This window comes from Haliotis rubra, unplaced genomic scaffold, assembly GCF_003918875.1.
Source record: "Haliotis rubra isolate DU_JTF1 unplaced genomic scaffold, ASM391887v1 Scf634, whole genome shotgun sequence".
Taxonomy (NCBI): Eukaryota; Metazoa; Mollusca; class Gastropoda; order Lepetellida; family Haliotidae; genus Haliotis; species Haliotis rubra.
The window spans coordinates 78054-98578 of NW_025767340.1; the positions used below are offsets into that span (position 1 = coordinate 78054).

The 20525-nt window shown below is 45.6% G+C and overlaps 2 protein-coding genes and 1 long non-coding RNA gene across 3 annotated transcripts in view; 1 reads left to right on the forward strand and 2 right to left on the reverse strand.

Annotated features, from left to right (window-relative positions):
* The window catches only part of LOC124256656, an 85556-nt gene extending 77021 nt beyond the window's left edge, over positions 1 to 8535 (forward strand). The window contains exons 33-34 of the mRNA XM_046690630.1: positions 4391 to 4576; positions 6873 to 8535. Coding sequence (XP_046546586.1) covers positions 4391 to 4576; positions 6873 to 7112 — 426 coding nt within the window. The 3' untranslated portion in view covers positions 7113 to 8535. The remainder of the gene's footprint in view (positions 1 to 4390; positions 4577 to 6872) is intronic.
* Positions 8536 to 9639: 1104 nt separating this feature from the next.
* Positions 9640 to 12250, reverse strand: LOC124256657. Its single transcript, XR_006893028.1, has 2 exons — positions 12083 to 12250; positions 9640 to 11686 (listed from the first exon to the last, which is right to left on the reverse strand). It is a non-coding gene; the product is annotated as an uncharacterized LOC124256657 (long non-coding RNA).
* Positions 12251 to 13198: 948 nt separating this feature from the next.
* Positions 13199 to 20525, reverse strand: part of LOC124256660 — a 28949-nt gene continuing 21622 nt past the window's right edge. Inside the window, exons 5-6 of the mRNA XM_046690635.1 lie at positions 16327 to 16366; positions 13199 to 14738 (exon numbers count right to left, since the gene is read on the reverse strand). Coding sequence (XP_046546591.1) covers positions 14557 to 14738; positions 16327 to 16366 — 222 coding nt within the window. The 3' untranslated portion in view covers positions 13199 to 14556. The remainder of the gene's footprint in view (positions 14739 to 16326; positions 16367 to 20525) is intronic.

A 20525-nucleotide genomic window follows, 5' to 3' on the forward strand; every position in this document is an offset into this window, starting at 1 on the left:
AGAGAGACAGGTACAGTTGAGTGTAGTACTAGACAGTCACAGAGAGACAGGTACAGTTGAGGGTAGTACTAGACAGTCACAGAGAGACAGGTACAGTTGAGGGTAGTACTAGACAGTCACAGAGAGACAGGTACAGTTGAGTGTAGTACTAGACAGTCACAGAGAGACAGGTACAGTTGAGGGTAGTACTGGAGAGTCACAGAGAGACAGGTACAGTTGAGGGTAGTACTAGACAGTCACAGAGAGACAGGTACAGTTGAGGGTAGTACTGGACAGTCACAGAGAGACAGGTACAGTTGAGGGTAGTACTGGAGAGTCACAGAGAGACAGGTACAGTTGAGGGTAGTACTAGACAGTCACAGAGAGACAGGTACAGTTGAGGGTAGTACTGGAGAGTCACAGAGAGACAGGTACAGTTGAGGGTAGTACTGGACAGTCACAGAGAGACAGGTACAGTTGAGGGTAGTACTAGACAGTCACAGAGAGACAGGTACAGTTGAGGGTAGTACTGAGAGTCACAGAGAGACAGGTACAGTTGAGGGTAGTACTGGAGAGTCACAGAGAGACAGGTACAGTTGAGGATAGTACTGAGAGAGTCACAGAGACACAGGTACAGTTGAGGGTAGTACTGGACAGTCACAGAGAGACAGGTACAGTTGAGGGTAGTACTAGACAGTCACAGAGAGACAGGTACAGTTGAGGGTAGTACTAGACAGTCACAGAGAGACAGGTACAGTTGAGGGTAGTACTAGACAGTCACAGAGAGACAGGTACAGTTGAGGGTAGTACTGGAGAGTCACAGAGAGACAGGTACAGTTGAGGGTAGTACTGGAGAGTCACAGAGACACAGGTACAGTTGAGGGTAGTACTGGAGAGTCACAGAGACAGGTACAGTTGAGGGTAGTACTGGAAAGTCACAGAGAGACAGGTACAGTTGAGGGTAGTACTAGACAGTCACAGAGAGACAGGTACAGTTGAGGGTAGTACTGGAGAGTCACAGAGAGACAGGTACAGTTGAGGGTAGTACTAGACAGTCACAGAGAGACAGGTACAGTTGAGGGTAGTACTAGACAGTCACAGAGAGACAGGTACAGTTGAGGGTAGTACTGGAGAGTCACAGAGAGACAGGTACAGTTGAGGGTAGTACTGGAGAGTCACAGAGAGACAGGTACAGTTGAGGGTAGTACTAGACAGTCACAGAGAGACAGGTACAGTTGAGGGTAGTACTAGACAGTCACAGAGAGACAGGTACAGTTGAGGGTAGTACTAGAGAGTCACAGAGAGACAGGTACAGTTGAGGGTAGGACTAGACAGTCACAGAGAGATAGGTACAGTTGAGGGTAGTACTGGACAGTCACAGAGAGACAGGTACAGTTGAGTGTAGTACAGAGAGACAGTCAGTTGAGAGAGACAGGTACAGTTGAGGGTAGTACTAGAGAGTCACAGAGAGACAGGTACAGTTGAGGGTACTACAGTCAGACAGTCAGTTGAGAGAGACAGGTCACAGTTGAGACAGGTAGTACTAGACAGTCACAGAGAGACAGGTACAGTTGAGGGTAGTACTAGACAGTCACAGAGAGACAGGTACAGTTGAGGGTAGTACTAGACAGTCACAGAGGAGACAGGTACAGTTGAGGTTGTAGTACTAGACAGTCACAGAGAGACAGGTACATTTGAGGGTAGTACACTGAGAGTCACAGAGAGACAGGTACAGTTGAGGGTAGTACTGGAGAGTCACAGAGAGACAGGTACAGTTGAGGGTAGTACTAGACAGTCACAGAGAGACAGGTACAGTTGAGGGTAGTACTGGACAGTCACAGAGAGACAGGTACAGTTGAGGGTAGTACTAGACAGTCACAGAGAGACAGGTACAGTTGAGGGTAGTACTAGACAGTCACAGAGAGACAGGTACAGTTGAGGGTAGTACTAGACAGTCACAGAGAGACAGGTACAGTTGAGGGTAGTACTGAGACAGGAGAGTCACAGAGAGACAGGTACAGTTGAGGGTAGTACTAGAGAGTCACAGAGACACAGGTACAGTTGAGGGTAGTACTAGACAGTCACAGAGAGACAGGTACAGTTGAGGGTAGTACTGGACAGTCACAGAGAGACAGGTACAGTTGAGGGTAGTACTAGACAGTCACAGAGAGACAGGTACAGTTGAGGGTAGTACTGGAGAGTCACAGAGAGACAGGTACAGTTGAGGGTAGTACTAGACAGTCACAGAGAGACAGGTACAGTTGAGTGTAGTACTAGACAGTCACAGAGAGACAGGTACAGTTGAGGGTAGTACTGGAGAGTCACAGAGAGACAGGTACAGTTGAGGGTAGTACTGGACAGTCACAGAGAGACAGGTACAGTTGAGGGTAGTACTAGACAGTCACAGAGAGACAGGTACAGTTGAGGGTAGTACTAGACAGTCACAGAGAGACAGGTACAGTTGAGGGTAGTACTAGAGAGTCACAGAGAGACAGGTACAGTTGAGGGTAGTACTAGACAGTCACAGAGAAACAGGTACAGTTGAGGGTAGTACTACAGACAGTCACAGAGAGACAGGTACAGTTGAGGGTAGTACTAGACAGTCACAGAGAGACAGGTACAGTTGAGGTAGTACTAGACAGTCACAGAGACAGGTACAGTTGAGTGTAGTACTAGACAGTCACAGAGAGACACAGTACAGTTGAGGGTACTAGAGAGTCACAGAGAGACAGGTACAGTTGAGGGTAGTACTAGACAGTCACAGAGAGACAGGTACAGTTGAGGGTAGTACTAGACAGTCACAGAGAGACAGGTACAGTTGAGGGTAGTACTGGAGAGTCACAGAGAGACAGGTACAGTTGAGGGTAGTACTAGACAGTCACAGAGAGACAGGTACAGTTGAGGGTAGTACTAGACAGTCACAGAGAGACAGGTACAGTTGAGGGTAGTACTAGACAGTCACAGAGAGACAGGTACAGTTGAGGGTAGTACTAGACAGTCACAGAGAGACAGGTACAGTTGAGGGTAGTACTAGACAGTCACAGAGAGACAGGTACAGTTGAGGGTAGTACTAGACAGTCACAGAGAGACAGGTACAGTTGAGGGTAGTACTAGACAGTCACAGAGAGACAGGTACAGTTGAGGGTAGTACTGAGAGTCACAGAGAGACAGGTACAGTTGAGGGTAGTACTAGACAGTCACAGAGAGACAGGTACAGTTGAGGGTAGTACTAGACAGTCACAGAGAGACAGGTACAGTTGAGTGTAGTACTAGACAGTCACAGAGAGACAGGTACAGTTGAGGGTAGTACTGGAGAGTCACAGAGAGACAGGTACAGTTGAGGGTAGTACTGGAGAGTCACAGAGAGACAGGTACAGTTGAGGGTAGTACTGGACAGTCACAGAGAGACAGGTACAGTTGAGGGTAGTACTAGACAGTCACAGAGAGACAGGTACAGTTGAGGGTAGTACTAGAGAGTCACAGAGAGACAGGTACAGTTGAGGGTAGTACTAGACAGTCACAGAGAGACAGGTACAGTTGAGGGTAGTACTAGACAGTCACAGAGACAGGTACAGTTGAGGGTAGTACTAGACAGTCACAGAGAGACAGGTACAGCACAGAGGGTAGTACTGAGAGAGCCACAGAGAGACAGGTACAGTTGAGGGTAGTACTAGACAGTCACAGAGAGACAGGTACAGTTGAGGGTAGTACTAGACAGTCACAGAGAGACAGGTACAGTTGAGGGTAGTACTAGACAGTCACAGAGAGACAGGTACAGTTGAGGGTAGTACTAGACAGTCACAGAGAGACAGGTACAGTTGAGGGGGTAGTACTAGACAGTCACAGAGACAGGTACAGAGAGACAGGTACAGTTGAGGGTAGTACTAGACAGTCACAGAGAGACAGGTACAGTTGAGGGTAGTACTAGACAGTCACAGAGAGACAGGTACAGTTGAGGGTAGTACTGGAGAGTCACAGAGAGACAGGTACAGTTGAGGGTAGTACTAGACAGTCACAGAGAGACAGGTACAGTTGAGGGTAGTACTAGACAGTCACAGAGAGACAGGTACAGTTGAGGGTAGTACTAGACAGTCACAGAGAGACAGGTACAGTTGAGGGTAGTACTAGACAGTCACAGAGAGACAGGTACAGTTGAGGGTAGTACTAGACAGTCACAGAGAGACAGGTACAGTTGAGGGTAGTACTAGACAGTCACAGAGAGACAGGTACAGTTGAGGGTAGTACTAGACAGTCACAGAGAGACAGGTACAGTTGAGGGTAGTACTAGACAGTCACAGAGAGACAGGTACAGTCGAGGGTAGTACTGGGCAATCTGTACATAAATCTGTGCAGATTTGACATCTGATGTGGTGTAGCTGGGTTACACACAAACACAACTGCCTGTTCACAGGACCCACTGGACATGAAGACATTACACAGGATGACAATGGCGTTTCAGCAGAAGATCACAGATGTCCTTGAAGCTCGCAAAGCCATGCTGCCGTATTCCATGCTGGAGTTTGTCCAGATGAAGCTGAAGTCGGTGTTGGAGATAGATCCAGACTCTGGGGAGGCCTTCCTGGCCATGGAAGATGAGGTGGGTGACCTTGACCTCAGACACTCCATCAGAAACATGATGAAAATGATGCCAGTCACACGATCATGGGCTTGGATTCCTCACTGAGCTGTTCGAGCCACACGATCATGGGCTTGGATTCCTCACTGAGCTGTGCCAGTCACACGATCATGGGCTTGGATTCCTCACTGAGCTGTGCCAGTCACACGATCATGGGCTTGGATTCCTCACTGAGCTGTGCCAGCCACACGATCATGGGCTTGGATTCCTCAATGGCTCTGTGTTTTCCCTCAGTCTGTTCTACCATGCTGCTTGGCTTCACCGCTGTGGTAAATAGACATACTTCATGTCAGGCTTTCCTCCAACATTGTGGCCACCATAAAACTGAACTCACTCACTCCAACATTGTGGCAGTCATATAGCTGGAATATTGCTGAGTGTGGCGTAAAACTGAACTCACTCACTCCAACATTGTGGCCGCCATATAGCTGGAATATTGCTGAGTGTGGCGTAAAACTGAACTCACTCACTCCAACATTGTGGCCGCCATATAGCTGGAATATTGCTGAGTGTGGCGCCATATAGCTGGAAATTGCGTAAAACAGAACTCACTCACTCCAACATTGTGGCCGCCATATAGCTGGAATATTGCTGAGTGTGGCGTAAAACTGAACTCACTCACTCCAACATTATGGCATCAATCACTGTTATAGCTGAGTTGGTACCAGTAACTTACGTAGCGGCTCCTGGGCCCTTAATCTCGAAACGTTCGTAGCCCTAAGAATTCTTAACTTTGATCGTAGCCAATGTGTTAAGAATGGGCTTACGAAGTTCGTAGGGCTACGAACGTTTCGAGAATAGCTGGCCTGGTGATGAAACCCACCTCCTCCTCTCCAGTAACAGCTGACTTCTGGTTTAAACCATGTGACTGAATATGATGGCCATAATTTTAACAACATTATCAACTTTGGGCACAGATTTCTGGAGAAAGAGGGGTGCACTTCACATTTAGGAACTGTGCAATTTGAACACATTATATTTGGGATTACACTTTCTTAGTAAATAACAGATTCTAGTACTTTTGTTGGGTTGAGTGGGCCATGCTGGGTTTGAACCCACACCGTCAGAGGCAGGCACCTAATCACCAGCACATAAAGTCAGACGCCTAGACCGCTCAGCCACCGCGGCTTCCAACAAAGGTATTAAAATCTGACTATACTAAGAAAGTGTAATCCAAAATATAACATATGTTACATTTGACAACTTCCTAAATGGCATTGTGTCTTCGTGTGCAATTTTTCTGAATATAAACATAAACTGCGGGTACACATGGAGAATTTCGTTTCTTAATTTGATGTTTCAACAGCTGAATCAGTCAAAGAAGACTTGATGTAACATGATCTGACCTCTGACAGAGGACAGGGCTGGTGGTGTGTATCATGATGGGTACAAGGGTGTTCATGATCTGACCTCTGACAGAGGACAGGGCTGGTGGTGTGTATCATGATGGGTACAAGGGTGTTCATGATCTGACCTCTGACAGAGGACAGTGCCTGGTGGTGTGTATCATGATGGGTACAAGGGTGTTCATGATCTGACCTCTGACAGAGGACAGGGCTGGTGGTGTGTATCATGATGGGTACAAGGGTGTTCATGATCTGACCTCTGACAGAGGACAGGGCTGGTGGTGTGTATCATGATGGGTACAAGGGTGTTCATGATCTGACCTCTGACAGAGGCCAGTGCCTGGTGGTGTGTATCATGATGGGTACAAGGGTGTTTCCATCGCAGAAATATACCTTGAGTTGATAAAATATGTAAAGAGTTTGGTGTGTGGCAAGTTAAGCTGGGGTGGAAAGAAGACCTTCTTTTAAACAGAACCATTTAATATGTTCAAGTAATATGCTTCTCAACTTTTGATGCAATAATAAGAGCTGTCATTCTATTTTATTATACACATGTACAGTCAGCTTGTGTGTCATGGAAAGGTCAAAATATCCCCAACAAAACTGGAGCAGTATATTTCCCGGAGATGGATGTTGGCAGATTCTGACACTGAGACAGCTGCAGCTGGTCAGGCCTCTGTAGCCCGGCCCACACTGTAGCAGACCATGCTCATGAAGTAGCTAAATAATGATCTCCGGCATGTGACGTGATGGAGAGTATGCCTGGAGACACGTGTTTGGTTCTGTTTGAAACGACTGGAGGCAGGACATCTTGTACTGTTGTATACTAATACCATAAATGTACCATGTTATGGAATTATCAGTATTTTGAAGAACTCTACCACACCTTCCACCCCTTGTTTTGTCCACAGACTGTCACCCGGCTGGAGGAGGTCAAGCAGATGATGCGTGCCGTTCAGGACATACTTGCTGGGGACGTGCACAACATCAGTCCTGAAGCTCAGGCAGCCATCATAGCCATTGAGGCTGCAGTGGATGACCGGCCAACTAGTGTAGCTTCTTATCGCCTTGATGACCCTGACCAGTACAAGCGAAGGCCACATGCAAGGAAGGCCATCTTGGATGACGACATGCTGTATAGGCCTAGATAGCTGTGAAGGACAGGGCTAGAGGGAGTCACCTGCTCCTGGATATCACCATACATGTGAGGTCATCTAGTCTGGGATCACTTGCAAGGAAGCCATCTTGGATGACGACATGCTGTATAGGCCTAGATAGCTGTGATGGACAGGATTACAGGGAGGCACCTGCTCCTGGACATCACCAGACATGTGAGGTCATCTAGTCTAGGGTCACTTGCAAGGAAGCCATCTTGGATGACGACATGCTGTGAAGGACAGGATTACAGGGAGGCACCAAATGTGGGGATACCAGGGAGATCACCTAGCCTTGGGGTCACATACACCAGATCACCTAGCCTTGGGGTCACATACACCAGGAGATCACTTAGCCTTGGGGTCACATACACCAGGAGATCACTTAGCCTTGGGGTCACATACACCAGGAGATCACTTAGCCTTGGGATCACATACACCAGGAGATCACTTAGCCTTGGGATCACATACATCAGGAGATCACTTAGCCTTGGGGTCACATACACCAGATCACCTAGCCTTGGGGTCAGATACACCAGGAGATCACTTAGCCTTGGGGTCACATACACCAGGAGATCACTTAGCCTTGGGGTCAGATACACCAGGAGATCACTTAGCCTTGGGGTCACATACACCAGGAGATCACTTACCCTTGGGGTCACATACACCAGATCACCTAGCCTTGGGGTCACATACACCAGGAGATCACTTAGCCTTGGGGTCACATACACCAGATCACTTAGCCTTGGGGTCACATATACCAGGAGATAACTTAGCCTTGTGGTCACATACACCAGATCACCTAGCCTAGGGGTCACGTACACCGGGAGGTCACCTGGCCTGGGGGTCACATACACCAGATCACTTAGCCTAGGGGTCACATACACCAGGAGATCACCTAGCCTAGTGGTCACATAACCAGTGACATCAGCTGGCCTGTGGGTCACATACCCTGGTGGTCATGTACCCTCGAGATCACATGCCCAGGGTGTCACATGATCTGGATGTCGCCTGACCTGGGGTTCAGTATCAAGGGCCATAGTGACTTGAGGACTCCAGCACTTGCAGCCCAGGGAGGTGTGTTATGTCCAGCGTGACGTGAGGTCAACATTGGAACTACTGTCTGCGTCAGGCTGACTTGTTGGACCTAGTTTTATAGGCAGTGTTGTTGACAGACTTGATCGAGTGACTTCCACACTGGTTAAATAATCTGTTTACAGTCTCATTACTTGACTTTGTTAGAGATTTACACACCTTTACATGTATTTTGACTTCCTTGTATGTTAGTTTGTTAACAACACTTTGTTTATACGTACCACAATATTAATTATTCATTCTGCCATAGATTGTCCATATGTTATATATGTTGTATATATACCACAAGCTATACTTTCCATCAAAAGTTTAGACTCACTTAAAGCACTCACTATATGTTATGTATGTATATATGGTTACATCAAAGATGAAGTTCTCCACTAACTTGGGGGAACCGACTGCAAACCTTATGCAGATGAATTGCACAAGGATCATGCATCAAAATGCTGTAAAGCATGTGTAAATATCGTGCATGTGAACAGCTGCGTTATGGTGTAAAGTTTTGTTACGAATTCACCAATTTTCACTGACTTCCATCATTTATTGAACTCATGACAATATTCTTTTCAACGTTACGAATTTGTTTCACTATACATCAGTTCATGTGTAAATTACCTTTAAACAGTATGGAATATTTTGCAAAATCTAGTTTAGAACAGTTGACTGAAGTAGGTGGCTACATTTACACTAGTGAGTGTAAAGTTTTGCTGGGTCGTATGTATGGATTGTATGTGTACATGTAGTATATGTTGTACAGATTATACATGTTATACCTGGTTTATCTGGTGCAGCAATGTTCTGATGATTGATTACAACCAATGATTGATCATTGATTGATCCCACTGATCCCGAAACTTGGGTCAGTACACGAAAACCACATTCTGACCTTTAATTAGGTTTACAAGCTGGGTCAAGCGGACTCAATCACAATAATAAATTTAAAACTTATTTAATTTCCTCAACCATGCTCATGTTGACAGAAGAAAATAGCTCCAAAGTTCTTTGATACAGGATGCATATGGTCAAATGGTTTTATGTTTAGTCAACTTGACAAAGACACAGTCTGCACTATCACTGCCGTCCTCTACCATCCTCCATTGCTAGAGTGTTTACACCCTGGACAAACAACTTCACTTATATTTGACTGACCCTGTGCTGAGCTTGAGTGAGTGAGTGAGCTTAGTTTTACGCCGCACTCAGCAATATTGCAGCTATATGGCGGCGGTCTGTAAATAATCGAGTCTGGACCAGACAATCCAGTGATCAACAGCATGAGGCTGAGCTTGTGACAGACAGACAGTTAGATTTGGTGACTTTCAATACAAAGCCGTGTTGGAGAATGGGTCCTGGGTATTTAAAATAATAGCATGTCAAGGTAATACCCTGGATTACCCGAGGAAGGTAGAGCATAAATTAAAGAAAACAAATGTGGCATTAAAATTAATTTTATTTCATTTACACATGACGATACCAGGTGCGGCAGAAATCAAAACGGTTTTGTCAGTTAGTTTGAGTCCCTGTATTGTTTAGGCCAGACCAATTTTATTGATTGCTTAACTGATCCGCCAGTTGTATTTTTTCAAGAATGAGAAGAAAGAAAAAAAAATTCCCCACTCAAAAAAAATAAAATCGAATGTTAAGATATACTGGAGTGCGACTTGACTATGCAAGGCAGTTTGTTGGACACTAAAACACCGGTATTTTATTTTCAGAGACTTTAACCTGGATTATCTAACAATATTTGTGTTAGAAATCAGTGCCTCGAGCACCTAAGTGAGTGTGAACTTGAAAGACAATGCCTTTAAAAAAACTCATGTGGGTTTTCGTTTGACTGGTGATTTTCTTCTTTCTTTTCGCTCCTGCCTTTAGGTTTTCTGAGGACAAAAATCCGAAATAAAATTGGTCTGGCCTTATTAAATTTTACTAGACAGGGAAAGCTTGTTAACTCAGAGGTTGTTGTCCAGTGGTCAGTTGTAAACCAGACTGAGCTGGAGCATGTTTCTGGTGTTTAGCCCTGGACACTGGCTGCATGGCCACAACTTCTGGTCTTCGGTGCTTAGGTTTAACTAGACTCCAAGACATGGAGTGATTGCACAATAACAAAATTCTAAGAAAATTCTAAACAAACAAAATATCCAACAAGACAAATACTGCAATAATCAATTCTTAGGTACAAAAGACAAATTCTGTTGATTTAAGTGCATAAAAAATAATATATCGCATTCTCCATAAACAAAATAACATAAAAACACAGAACCTGTGAGTACAAGGTGCATCATGATATGCCGTATGCGTGACGTGCATCATGATATGCCGTATGCGTGACGTACATCATGATATGCCGTATGCGTGAGGTGCATCCGATTATGAGACAATACACATCTGAGTGCAGAGCCAGGTTACAGAAGCAATGTTTGACATGTGTCATCACCCTGTAAGTCCCTTGAACACAAGTAAGACCCTGTCTCAACCACACTGTCAAGACATAGTGTTTGCAAACTCGAACTTGTTTCACGTGAAGCTGAAAAATGGGTTATTCCAGGACATATTCAATACTAATCATGTAACAATGTTTTCAAGCACTTGTCTCAATGACAGACCACCATGACGACACAGTTCTGATTTTTGCAGGTAACGTGCAGAAGGTATAGTGAACAAGAAGTTTGAAACACAGATCATAATTTGGAAATAATACATACAATATCACTTTATTAAGGTCAAATATCTCTGACTAAACATTAGCATCAAGCCAGGTAGATGTTGTGTGATACTAGTATAGACAACAGCAGGGGCTCTGCTGAGTTTAGCCGAGGAACCTGGATGGAAGTACATACCCAGCCATCAGAACTACTTCCTCGGAAGTATACCCTGATAACACACAGATTCAAGATTTGGATGATTCCCTTAAATAATCTTGAAAGTCAAACAATTCCCTTAAACCAAACCATAAACATATTTAAGGAAAACAGTACTGACATGGAACCTTTTCTCCAGAACTTTCCTCCACAGAACACCATGGTCGCTAAGCCCCAAGCCACATTTCCCGTTGACAATCCAATGAATGGCACAGAAAGCCTCAACCCTCTACAAACACGAGAAGTACAAAATAACCCACGTTAGAGTAATTGCCCCTGATCTGTACCTTGCTTTATATGATCAGTGAGAATCATGTAATGTACACATCATGTATTCCATGTTCACCAAGCACTCCCTGACAATTGAAAGACTTCAGAATATACTTCAAGGGTATAAAAATACTTTCTACATGAAATATCTCAAATCTGCTGGAATGTTGTCATGAGGCACCAAAGATCAGGAGGTCGTTTTGACCCGGTTGACACAAAAATACACCAAAGTAGGGGTGAAACAGTACACTCTTACCACGGTACAGTAGGGGTGAAACAGTACACTCTTACCACGGTACAGTAGGGGTGAAACAGTACACTCTTACCACGGTACAGTAGGGGTGAAACACTCTTACCACGGTACAGTAGGGGTGAAACAGTACACTCTTACCACGGTACGGTAGGGGGGAAACAGTACACAGTAGGGGTCTTACCACCCGCACGGTACAGTAGGGGTGAAACAGTACACTCTTACCACGGTACAGTAGGGGTGAAACAGTACACTCTTACCACGGTACAGTAGGGGTGAAACAGTACACTCTTACCACGGTACAGTAGGGGTGAAACAGTACACTCTTACCCGCGGTACACTCTTACCACCGCGGATACGGTAGGGGTGAAACAGTACACTACCACCGCGGTACAGTAGGGGTGAAACAGTACACTCTTACCACGGTACGGTACAGTAGGGGTGAAACAGTACACTCTTACCCCGCGGTACACGGTACAGTAGGGGTGAAACAGTACACTCTTACCACGGTACAGTAGGGGTGAAACAGTACACTCTTTACGGTACAGTAGGGGTGACAACGGCTCTTACCGCGGTACAGTAGGGGTGAAACAGTACACTCTTACCGCGGTACAGTAGGGGTGAAACAGTACACTCTTACGCGGTACGGTAGGGGTGAAACAGTACACTCTTACCACGGTACAGTAGGGGTGAAACAGTACACTCTTACCACGGTACAGTAGGGGTGAAACAGTACACTCTTACCACGGTACAGTAGGGGTGAAACAGTACACTCTTACCCGCGGTACAGTAGGGGTGAAACAGTACACTCTTACCACTACAGTAGGGGTGAAACAGCACACTCTTACCGCGGTACGGTACGGTAGGGGTGAAACAGTACACTCTTACCACGGTACAGTACAGTAGGGGTGAAACAGTACACTCTTACCGCGGTACAGTAGAGGGTGAAACAGTACACTCTTACCACGGTACAGTAGGGGTGAAACAGTACACTCTTACCTTACCCGCGGTACAGTAGGGGTGAAACAGTACACTCTTACCACGGTACAGTAGGGGTGAAACAGTACACTCTTACCACGGTACAGTAGGGGTGAAACAGTACACTCTTACCACGGTACAGTAGGGGTGAAACAGTACACTCTTACCACGGTACAGTAGGGGTGAAACAGTACACTCTTACCACGGTACAGTAGGGGTGAAACAGTACACTCTTACCACGGTACAGTAGGGGTGAAACAGTACACTCTTACCACGGTACAGTAGGGGTGAAACAGTACGCTCTTACCACGGTACCTTCGGTTCGGTTTGGTCCGTTTTGTTTCGGGCTATGAGATATGATCATAATGCAGAAAATTGACAACAAAAGCCAAACCTTGACAGATTTTGACAAAATTATTCAATTTCTTGACATTTTAGAAAAGGTTTAAAAAGGTTAATAAAGTGATGCCGAATTTTTGGATTGCATTACAGTAAACTGAACCTAGACACCATATACCGAGCCTTCGAATCTCGCAGATCTCGCAAAGCCTTGCAGTAATTATCGCTTTGTCTCGCGCGACAGTGATAAGTTCCTAATTAGCTCTGAGGCCCATCCCTTGGTATATGGTCCCTGCCAAACCAAAGACAACATACCACAGTTCTACTAGTACCAAAGCATACCGTTTCACCCCCAGATCAAACATACAGACAGTTTGTGGCCATATTTCAATATATTTGTAACAATAAACAACATCTAAACCTTATTACCTGCATAAATATCCTGTGAGTAATAATGATATTAGTAGCGGACAAAACAAACAATTAATCTGTAGACAAAGTATGTCTCAAAGGAGTGATGTAGTGAGAAAAATAACTCTGCTCAACAAAAGGATGGCAAGCTGCCATTGTTTCACTATGCCAGAACAGACTGAGAGCAATGTCTGAGTAGGACAAGTCACAAGACGTGTGGTACTCCAACAGGTAACACAGGGTAAACACTACTTCCTGTTTCTAATTCCAAGTCTAAGTTTTTGGTAGCAGTCACACATTTCAATAATTCAGTAAAAGTAACTAAATATGTTCGTCAAATGCTAATAAAACTGATCCATAAAGATAATATTAAAATATCATATATTAATATTGTCTTACATATATCAAGTGAATACACAATATGATGTTAACAACTTTGTAAATCTCACCACGTAACAACTTTAGAGTTAACAATACGTGTGCAGATACAACATATGTTAGACAGGTCGGAGATCTCACTTCTACATCTCAATAATGAGACATTTGCAGCAAATGAGATCTCTATGAAACATTCACAAACACCTAGAGACATAACAATCTTCGAGTTCAGGTCATAAATAACAGAACCTTCACAGGGCCCTGCTCTGTATGGAACTCTTAGCACTACAACTCTTTCAAGTCAGTGTTAAAGTCATGTTTGTGCTACAACTATTGTCTCAGATGGGAATATAGTCGTAGCACTATCTTTGTGGAGTGGATTCTGGTGGCTACACCAATGAACTACTCAACTAAAGAAGTATATGATGTAATAACTTTCTCTAAAATATCTCAAAACACGACTCAACAAGCCTCGTTGAACTAAAACTGTCAGTCTTCACATGAAACTCCTGTCTACTTAAAGCATCACAGCAAATACCTGCAGATTGTCACAAGCAGCCTGAACTCTCAAAAGTATTCAGATAAGGAGGCCACACTTGTGGGCAACAATTAATTTTGCTAAACTATTCCCCTGTCAAATTAACATTTTATTTTCCAAAGAAAATTGCATCGTTTTTCATCAATATCAGCTGAAAGTTTTACTAGATATTTATTTTTGTACCTTTAATTTTTGACATTTCACTATTAGGGGAGATGGTTCTGCTGTGTCTGACAAGTCTACCAGTCTGTCAGCAACTACCAGTGCCATCTGTCCCACAACAGAGCAGCTGTGTCCAGTGACAGACAAGGTGGCCAGGTCCAGCACTCAGTAGTAGGCAGCAGATATAGTCATATTCTTGACCTGGTCCACAATCTCCGTCTCGCGGTTGTACAGCATCATGTCAACTGGGGTGTAGCCCAGGATGTTCACAGATCGGAACTTCTCACTCCACTCTTTAGATTTGCTCACTTCCAGAAAAGCATTAGTGATCTTCTCTTTCATTTCAGCTGAAACCGGAATATGACAAGAACTGACACATTCCCTTTATACAACATAATGACATAATTAAACTTCAGACAGAGGCTACATTCCTTGGGTCCTGTTTGTGGATGTTTATAGTAGCACGTCAGTAGGCACGATGTCTGTAGGCACCACATCCGGTAAAGGGTGGCAAGGCCCCAAGATGCTGTCGTTAGGTGACAAGTCCAGACATAAGTTACAGAATTAGACACTTGAACCCTTGAAGAGCTTACCCCTCAATTCCAATAAATCTAGGTCTTGTTTTGAGAAGTATCTTGTTTTGCAATAGTTTGATCAAGGATTATATCTTTATCTCTCTTCTACCTAGGAGTGCAAGAAAGACAGCTCGCTGAAGCATCAAAGGTATATGGGGTCATGTGTACAGATTTGCTCCAGATGGAATATTGAAGGTTTTCTGTAACAACTATAAGACCCACATCACATCAGCCCACGTTACACAGAGTGAAAAAAGGGACATAACTGTGCACTGTGAAATAAGGGCCAAAACTCTGTACTGTGAAATAAGGGACACAACTCTGTACTGTGAAATAAGGGACACAACTCTGTACTGTGAAATAAGGGACACAACTCTGCACTGTGAAATAAGGGCCAAAACTCTGCACTGTGAAATAAGGGACACAACTCTGTACTGTGAACTAAGGGACATAACTGTGCACTGTGAAATAAGGGACACAACTCTGCACCATGAAATAAGGGGCATAACTCTATACTGTGAAAAAAGGGACACAACTCTGCACCATGAAACAAGGGACATAGCTCTGCACTATGAAAAAAGGGACAATTCTGCACCATGAACTAAGGGACACAATTCTGTACTGTGAAATAAGGGACACAACTCTGCATTGCCACCTACCTGACAACCTGTTGTTGAGTACTACTGGGTGGACTGCCACCTACCCAACAACCTGCTGTTGAGTACTAAAGGGTGTACTGCCACCTACCCAACAACCTGCTGTTGAGTACTAAAGGGTGGTACTGCCACCTACCCAACAACCTGCTGTTGAGTACTACTGGGTGGACTGCCACCTACCCTGACAACCTGCTGTTGAGTACTACTGGGTGGACTGCCACCTACCCGACAACCTGCTGTTGAGTACTACTGGGTGGACTGCCACCTACCCGACAACCTGCTGGGTGGACTGCCACCTACCTGACAACCTGCTGTTGAGTACTACAGGGTGGACTGCCACCTACCTGACAACCTGCTGTTGAGTACTAAAGGGTGGACTGCCACCTACCTGACAACCTGCTGTTGAGTACTAAAGGGTGGACTGCCACCTACCTGACAACCTGCTGTTGAGTACTAAAGGGTGGACTGCCACCTACCTGACAACCTGCTGTTGAGTACTACTGGGTGGACTGCCACATACGGGACAACTGCCACCTACCCAACAACCTGCTGTTGAGTACTAAAGGGTGGACTGTCACCTACCTGACAACCTGCTGTTGAGTACTACTGGGTGCACTGCCACCTACCCAACAACCTGCTGTTGACTGGTACTAAAGGGTGGACTGCTGTACCTGACAAGTACTACTGGGTGGACTGCCACCTACCTGACAACCTGCTGTTGAGTACTACCGGGTGGACTGCCACCTACCCGACAACCTGCTGTTGAGTACTACTGGGAGGACTGCCACCTACCTGACAACCTGCTGTTGAGTACTACTGGGTGAACTGCCACCTACCTGACAACCTGCTGTTGAGTACTACTGGGTGGACTGCCACCTACCTGACAACCTGCTGTTGAGTACTACTGGGTGGACAGCCACCTACCTGACAACCTGCTGTTGAGTACTACTGGGTGGACTGCCACCTACCTGACAACCTGCTGTTGAGTACTACTGGGTGGACTGCCACCTACCTGACAACCTGCTGTTGAGTACTACTGGGTGGACTGCCACCTACCTGACAACCTGCTGTTGAGTACTACTGGGTGGACTGCCACCTACCCGACAACCTGCTGTTGAGTACTACTGGGTGGACTGCCACCTACCCGACAACCTGCTGTTGAGTACTAAGGGTGGACTGCCACCTACCTGACAACCTGCTGTTGAGTACTACTGGGTGGACTGCCACCTACCTGACAACCTGCTGTTGAGTACTACTGGACCTGACAACCTGCTGTTGAGTACTGGGCCAGGGTGGCCAGCCACCTACCTGAATGGTGACTGGTGGCCATTTTACTACTGGTGCACTGGTGGCAACAACCTGCTGTTGAGTACTCAATGGTGATGGACTGCCACCTACCTGACTAACCTGCTGTTGGTACTACTACTGAGGTGGACTGAGCCACCTACCTGACAACCTGCTGGTGACTGAGTGGCCAACTTACCTAACTCAATGGTGACTAGAGTGGCCAACTTACTAACTCAATGGTGCCTGGTGGCCATCTTACTAACTCAATGGTGACTGAGGCCACCCTTACCAACTGCTGTTACTAACTCAATGGTGACTGAGTGGCCATCTTACTAACTCACTGGTGACTGGTGGTACCAGTCTGGACTGCAACTTTACTGAACTTCATTGTTGAGTGACTGAGTGGACTGCCACCTAACTGACAACTGGTGACTGGAGTACTACTGCGGTACTTAACTGGCCAGCTGACTAAGTCAGTGTGACTGAGTGGCCAACTTACTGAGGTACTCACTGGGTGACTGGTGGCCATCTTACTAACTGCTGTTGGTGACTACTGGGTGGCCATCTTACCTAACCTCAATGGTGACTGGTGGGCCAGCTTACTAACTCAATGGTGACTGGTGGCCATCTTACTAACTCACTATGGTGACTAAAGTGGATTGGCCAACTTACTAACTCAATGGTGACTGATGGTGGCCTGCTGGGTGGACAGCCACTAACTTCAACCTGGCTGCCTGAGTGGCCATCTTACTAACTCAATGGCCACTGAGGTGACCACCTTACAACTGGTGACTGAAGTGGCCAACTTACTAACTCAATGGTGACTGGTGGCCACTCTTACTAACTCAATGGTGACTGAGTGGCCAACTTACTAACTCAATGGTGACTGGTGGCCAACTTACTAACTCAATGGTGACTGGTGGCCATCTTACTAACTCAATGGTGACTGAGTGGGCCAACTTACTAACTCAATGGTGACTCTGAGTGGCCCATCATTACTAACTCAATGGTGACTGACCATCTTACTAACTCTTGACTAACTTAATGGGTGACTGGTGGCCATCTTACTAACTCAATGGTGACTGAGTGGCCAATCTTACTAACTCTCAATGGTGACTGAGTGGCCAACTTACTAACTCAATGGTGACTGGTGGCCATCTTACTAACTCAATGGTGACTGAGTGTCCATCTTACTAACTCAATGGTGGACTCTGAGTGGCCAACTTACTTAACTCACTGGTGACTGGTGGCCAACTTACTAACTCAATGGTGACTGAGTGGTGGCCAGCTTACTAACTCAATGGTGACTGGTGGCCAACAAACTCAATGGTGACTGATCGTTACTAACTCACTGGTGACTGGTGGCCAACTTACTAACTCAACTGGTGACTGAGTGAAAGCCATCTTACTAACTCAATGGTGACTGAGTGGCCAACTTACTAACTCACTGGTGACTGAGTGGCCATCTTACTAACTCAATGGTGACTGGTGGCCAACTTACTAACTCAATGGTGACTGAGTGGCCAACTTACTAACTCAATGGTGACTGAGTGGCCATCTTACTAACTCAATGGTGACTGGCGGCCCAACTTACTAACTCAATGGTGACTGAGTGGCCATCTTACTAACTCAATGGTGACTGGTGGCCAACTTACTAACTCAATGGTGACTGGTGGCCATCTTACTAACTCAATGGTGACTGAGTGGCTACATCTTACTAACTCAATGGTGACTGAGTGGCCAACTTACTAACTCAATGGTGACTGAGTGGCCATCTTACTAACTCACTGGTGACTGAGTGGCCAACTTACTAACTCAATGGTGACTGGTGGCCAATCTTACTAACTCAATGGTGACTGAGTGGCCAACTTACTAACTCAATGGTGACTGAGTGTCCATCTTACTAACTCAATGGTGACTGAGTGGCCATCTTACTAACTCAATGGTGACTGAGTGGCTATCTTACTAACTCAATGGTGACTGAGTGGCCAACCATACTAACTCAATGGTGACTGAGTGGCCAACTTACTAACTCACACTGGTGACTGGTGGCCAACTTACTAACTCAACTTACTAACTCAATGGTGACTGGTGGCCAACTTACTAACTCACTGGTGACTGAGTGGCCAACTTACTAACTCAATGGTGACTGAGTGGCCCAACTTACTAACTCAATGGTGACTGAGTGGCTACATCTTACTAACTCAATGGTGACTGAGTGGCTAACTGACTGAGCTGCCACACTAACTCAATGGTGACTGAGTGGTAATCTTACTAACTCAATGGTGACTGGTGGCCAACTTACTAACTCAATGGTGACTGAGTGGCCAACTTACTAACTCAATGGTGACTGAGTGGCCAACTTACTAACTCAATGGTGACTGAGTGTCCAACTTACTAACTCAATGGTGACTGGTGGTATCCTACAACTCAATGGTGACTCAACTACTAACTCTGGTGACTGGTGGCCAACTTATTAACTCTGGTACTTACTAACTCACTGGTGACTGGTGGCCATCTTACTAACTCAATGGTGACTGAGTGGCCAGCTTACTAACTCACTGGTGACTGAGTGGCCAACTTACTAACTCAATGGTGACTGAGTGGCCATCTTACTAACTCAATGGTGACTGAGTGGCCAACTTACTAACTCAATGGTGACTGAGTGGCCAACTTACTAACTCAATGGTGACTGAGTGGCCAACTTACTAACTCCCTAGGCTGAGTGTACTTACTCAATGGTGACTGAGTGGCCAACTTACTAACTCAATGGTGACTGAGTGGCCATTCTACTAACTTTCACTTACTAACTCAATGGTGACTGAGGTCCAACTTACTAACTCAATGGTGACTGGTGGCCATCTTACTAACTCAATGGTGACTGAGTGGCCATCTTACTAACTCAATGGTGACTGAGTGGGCCATCTTACTAACTCAATGGTGACTGAGTGGCCATCTTACTAACTCAATGGTGACTGAGTGGCCATCTTACTAACTCAATGGTGACTGAGTGGCCATCTTACTAACTCAATGGTGACTGAGTGGCCAACTTACTAACTCAATGGGACTGTGGCCAACTTACTCAATGGTGACTGCCAACTTACTAACTCAATGGTGACTGAGTGGCCATCTTGCTTACTAACTCAACTCAATGGTGACTGGGTGGCTAACTTACTAACTCAACTGGGTGGCCAACTTACTAACTCAATGGTGACTGGTGGCCAACTTACTAACTCACTGGTGACTGGGTGGCCATCTTACTAACTCAATGGTGACTGAGTGGCCAACTTACTAACTCAATGGTGACTGATTGTCCATCTTACTAACTCAATGGTGACTGGTGGCCATCTTACTAACTCAATGGTGACTGAGTGGCCAACTTACTAACTCACTGGTGACTGGTGGCCATCTTACTAACTCAATGGTGACTGAGTGGCTAACTTACTAACTCAATGGTGACTGAGTGGCCAACTTACTAACTCAATGGTGATAAGGCCAACCTACTAACTCATCAGTGGTGCCTCGAGTGGCCATCTTACTAACTCACTGGTGACTGAGTGGCCAACTTACTAACTCAATGGTGACTGAGTGGCCAACTTACTAACTCACTGGTGAC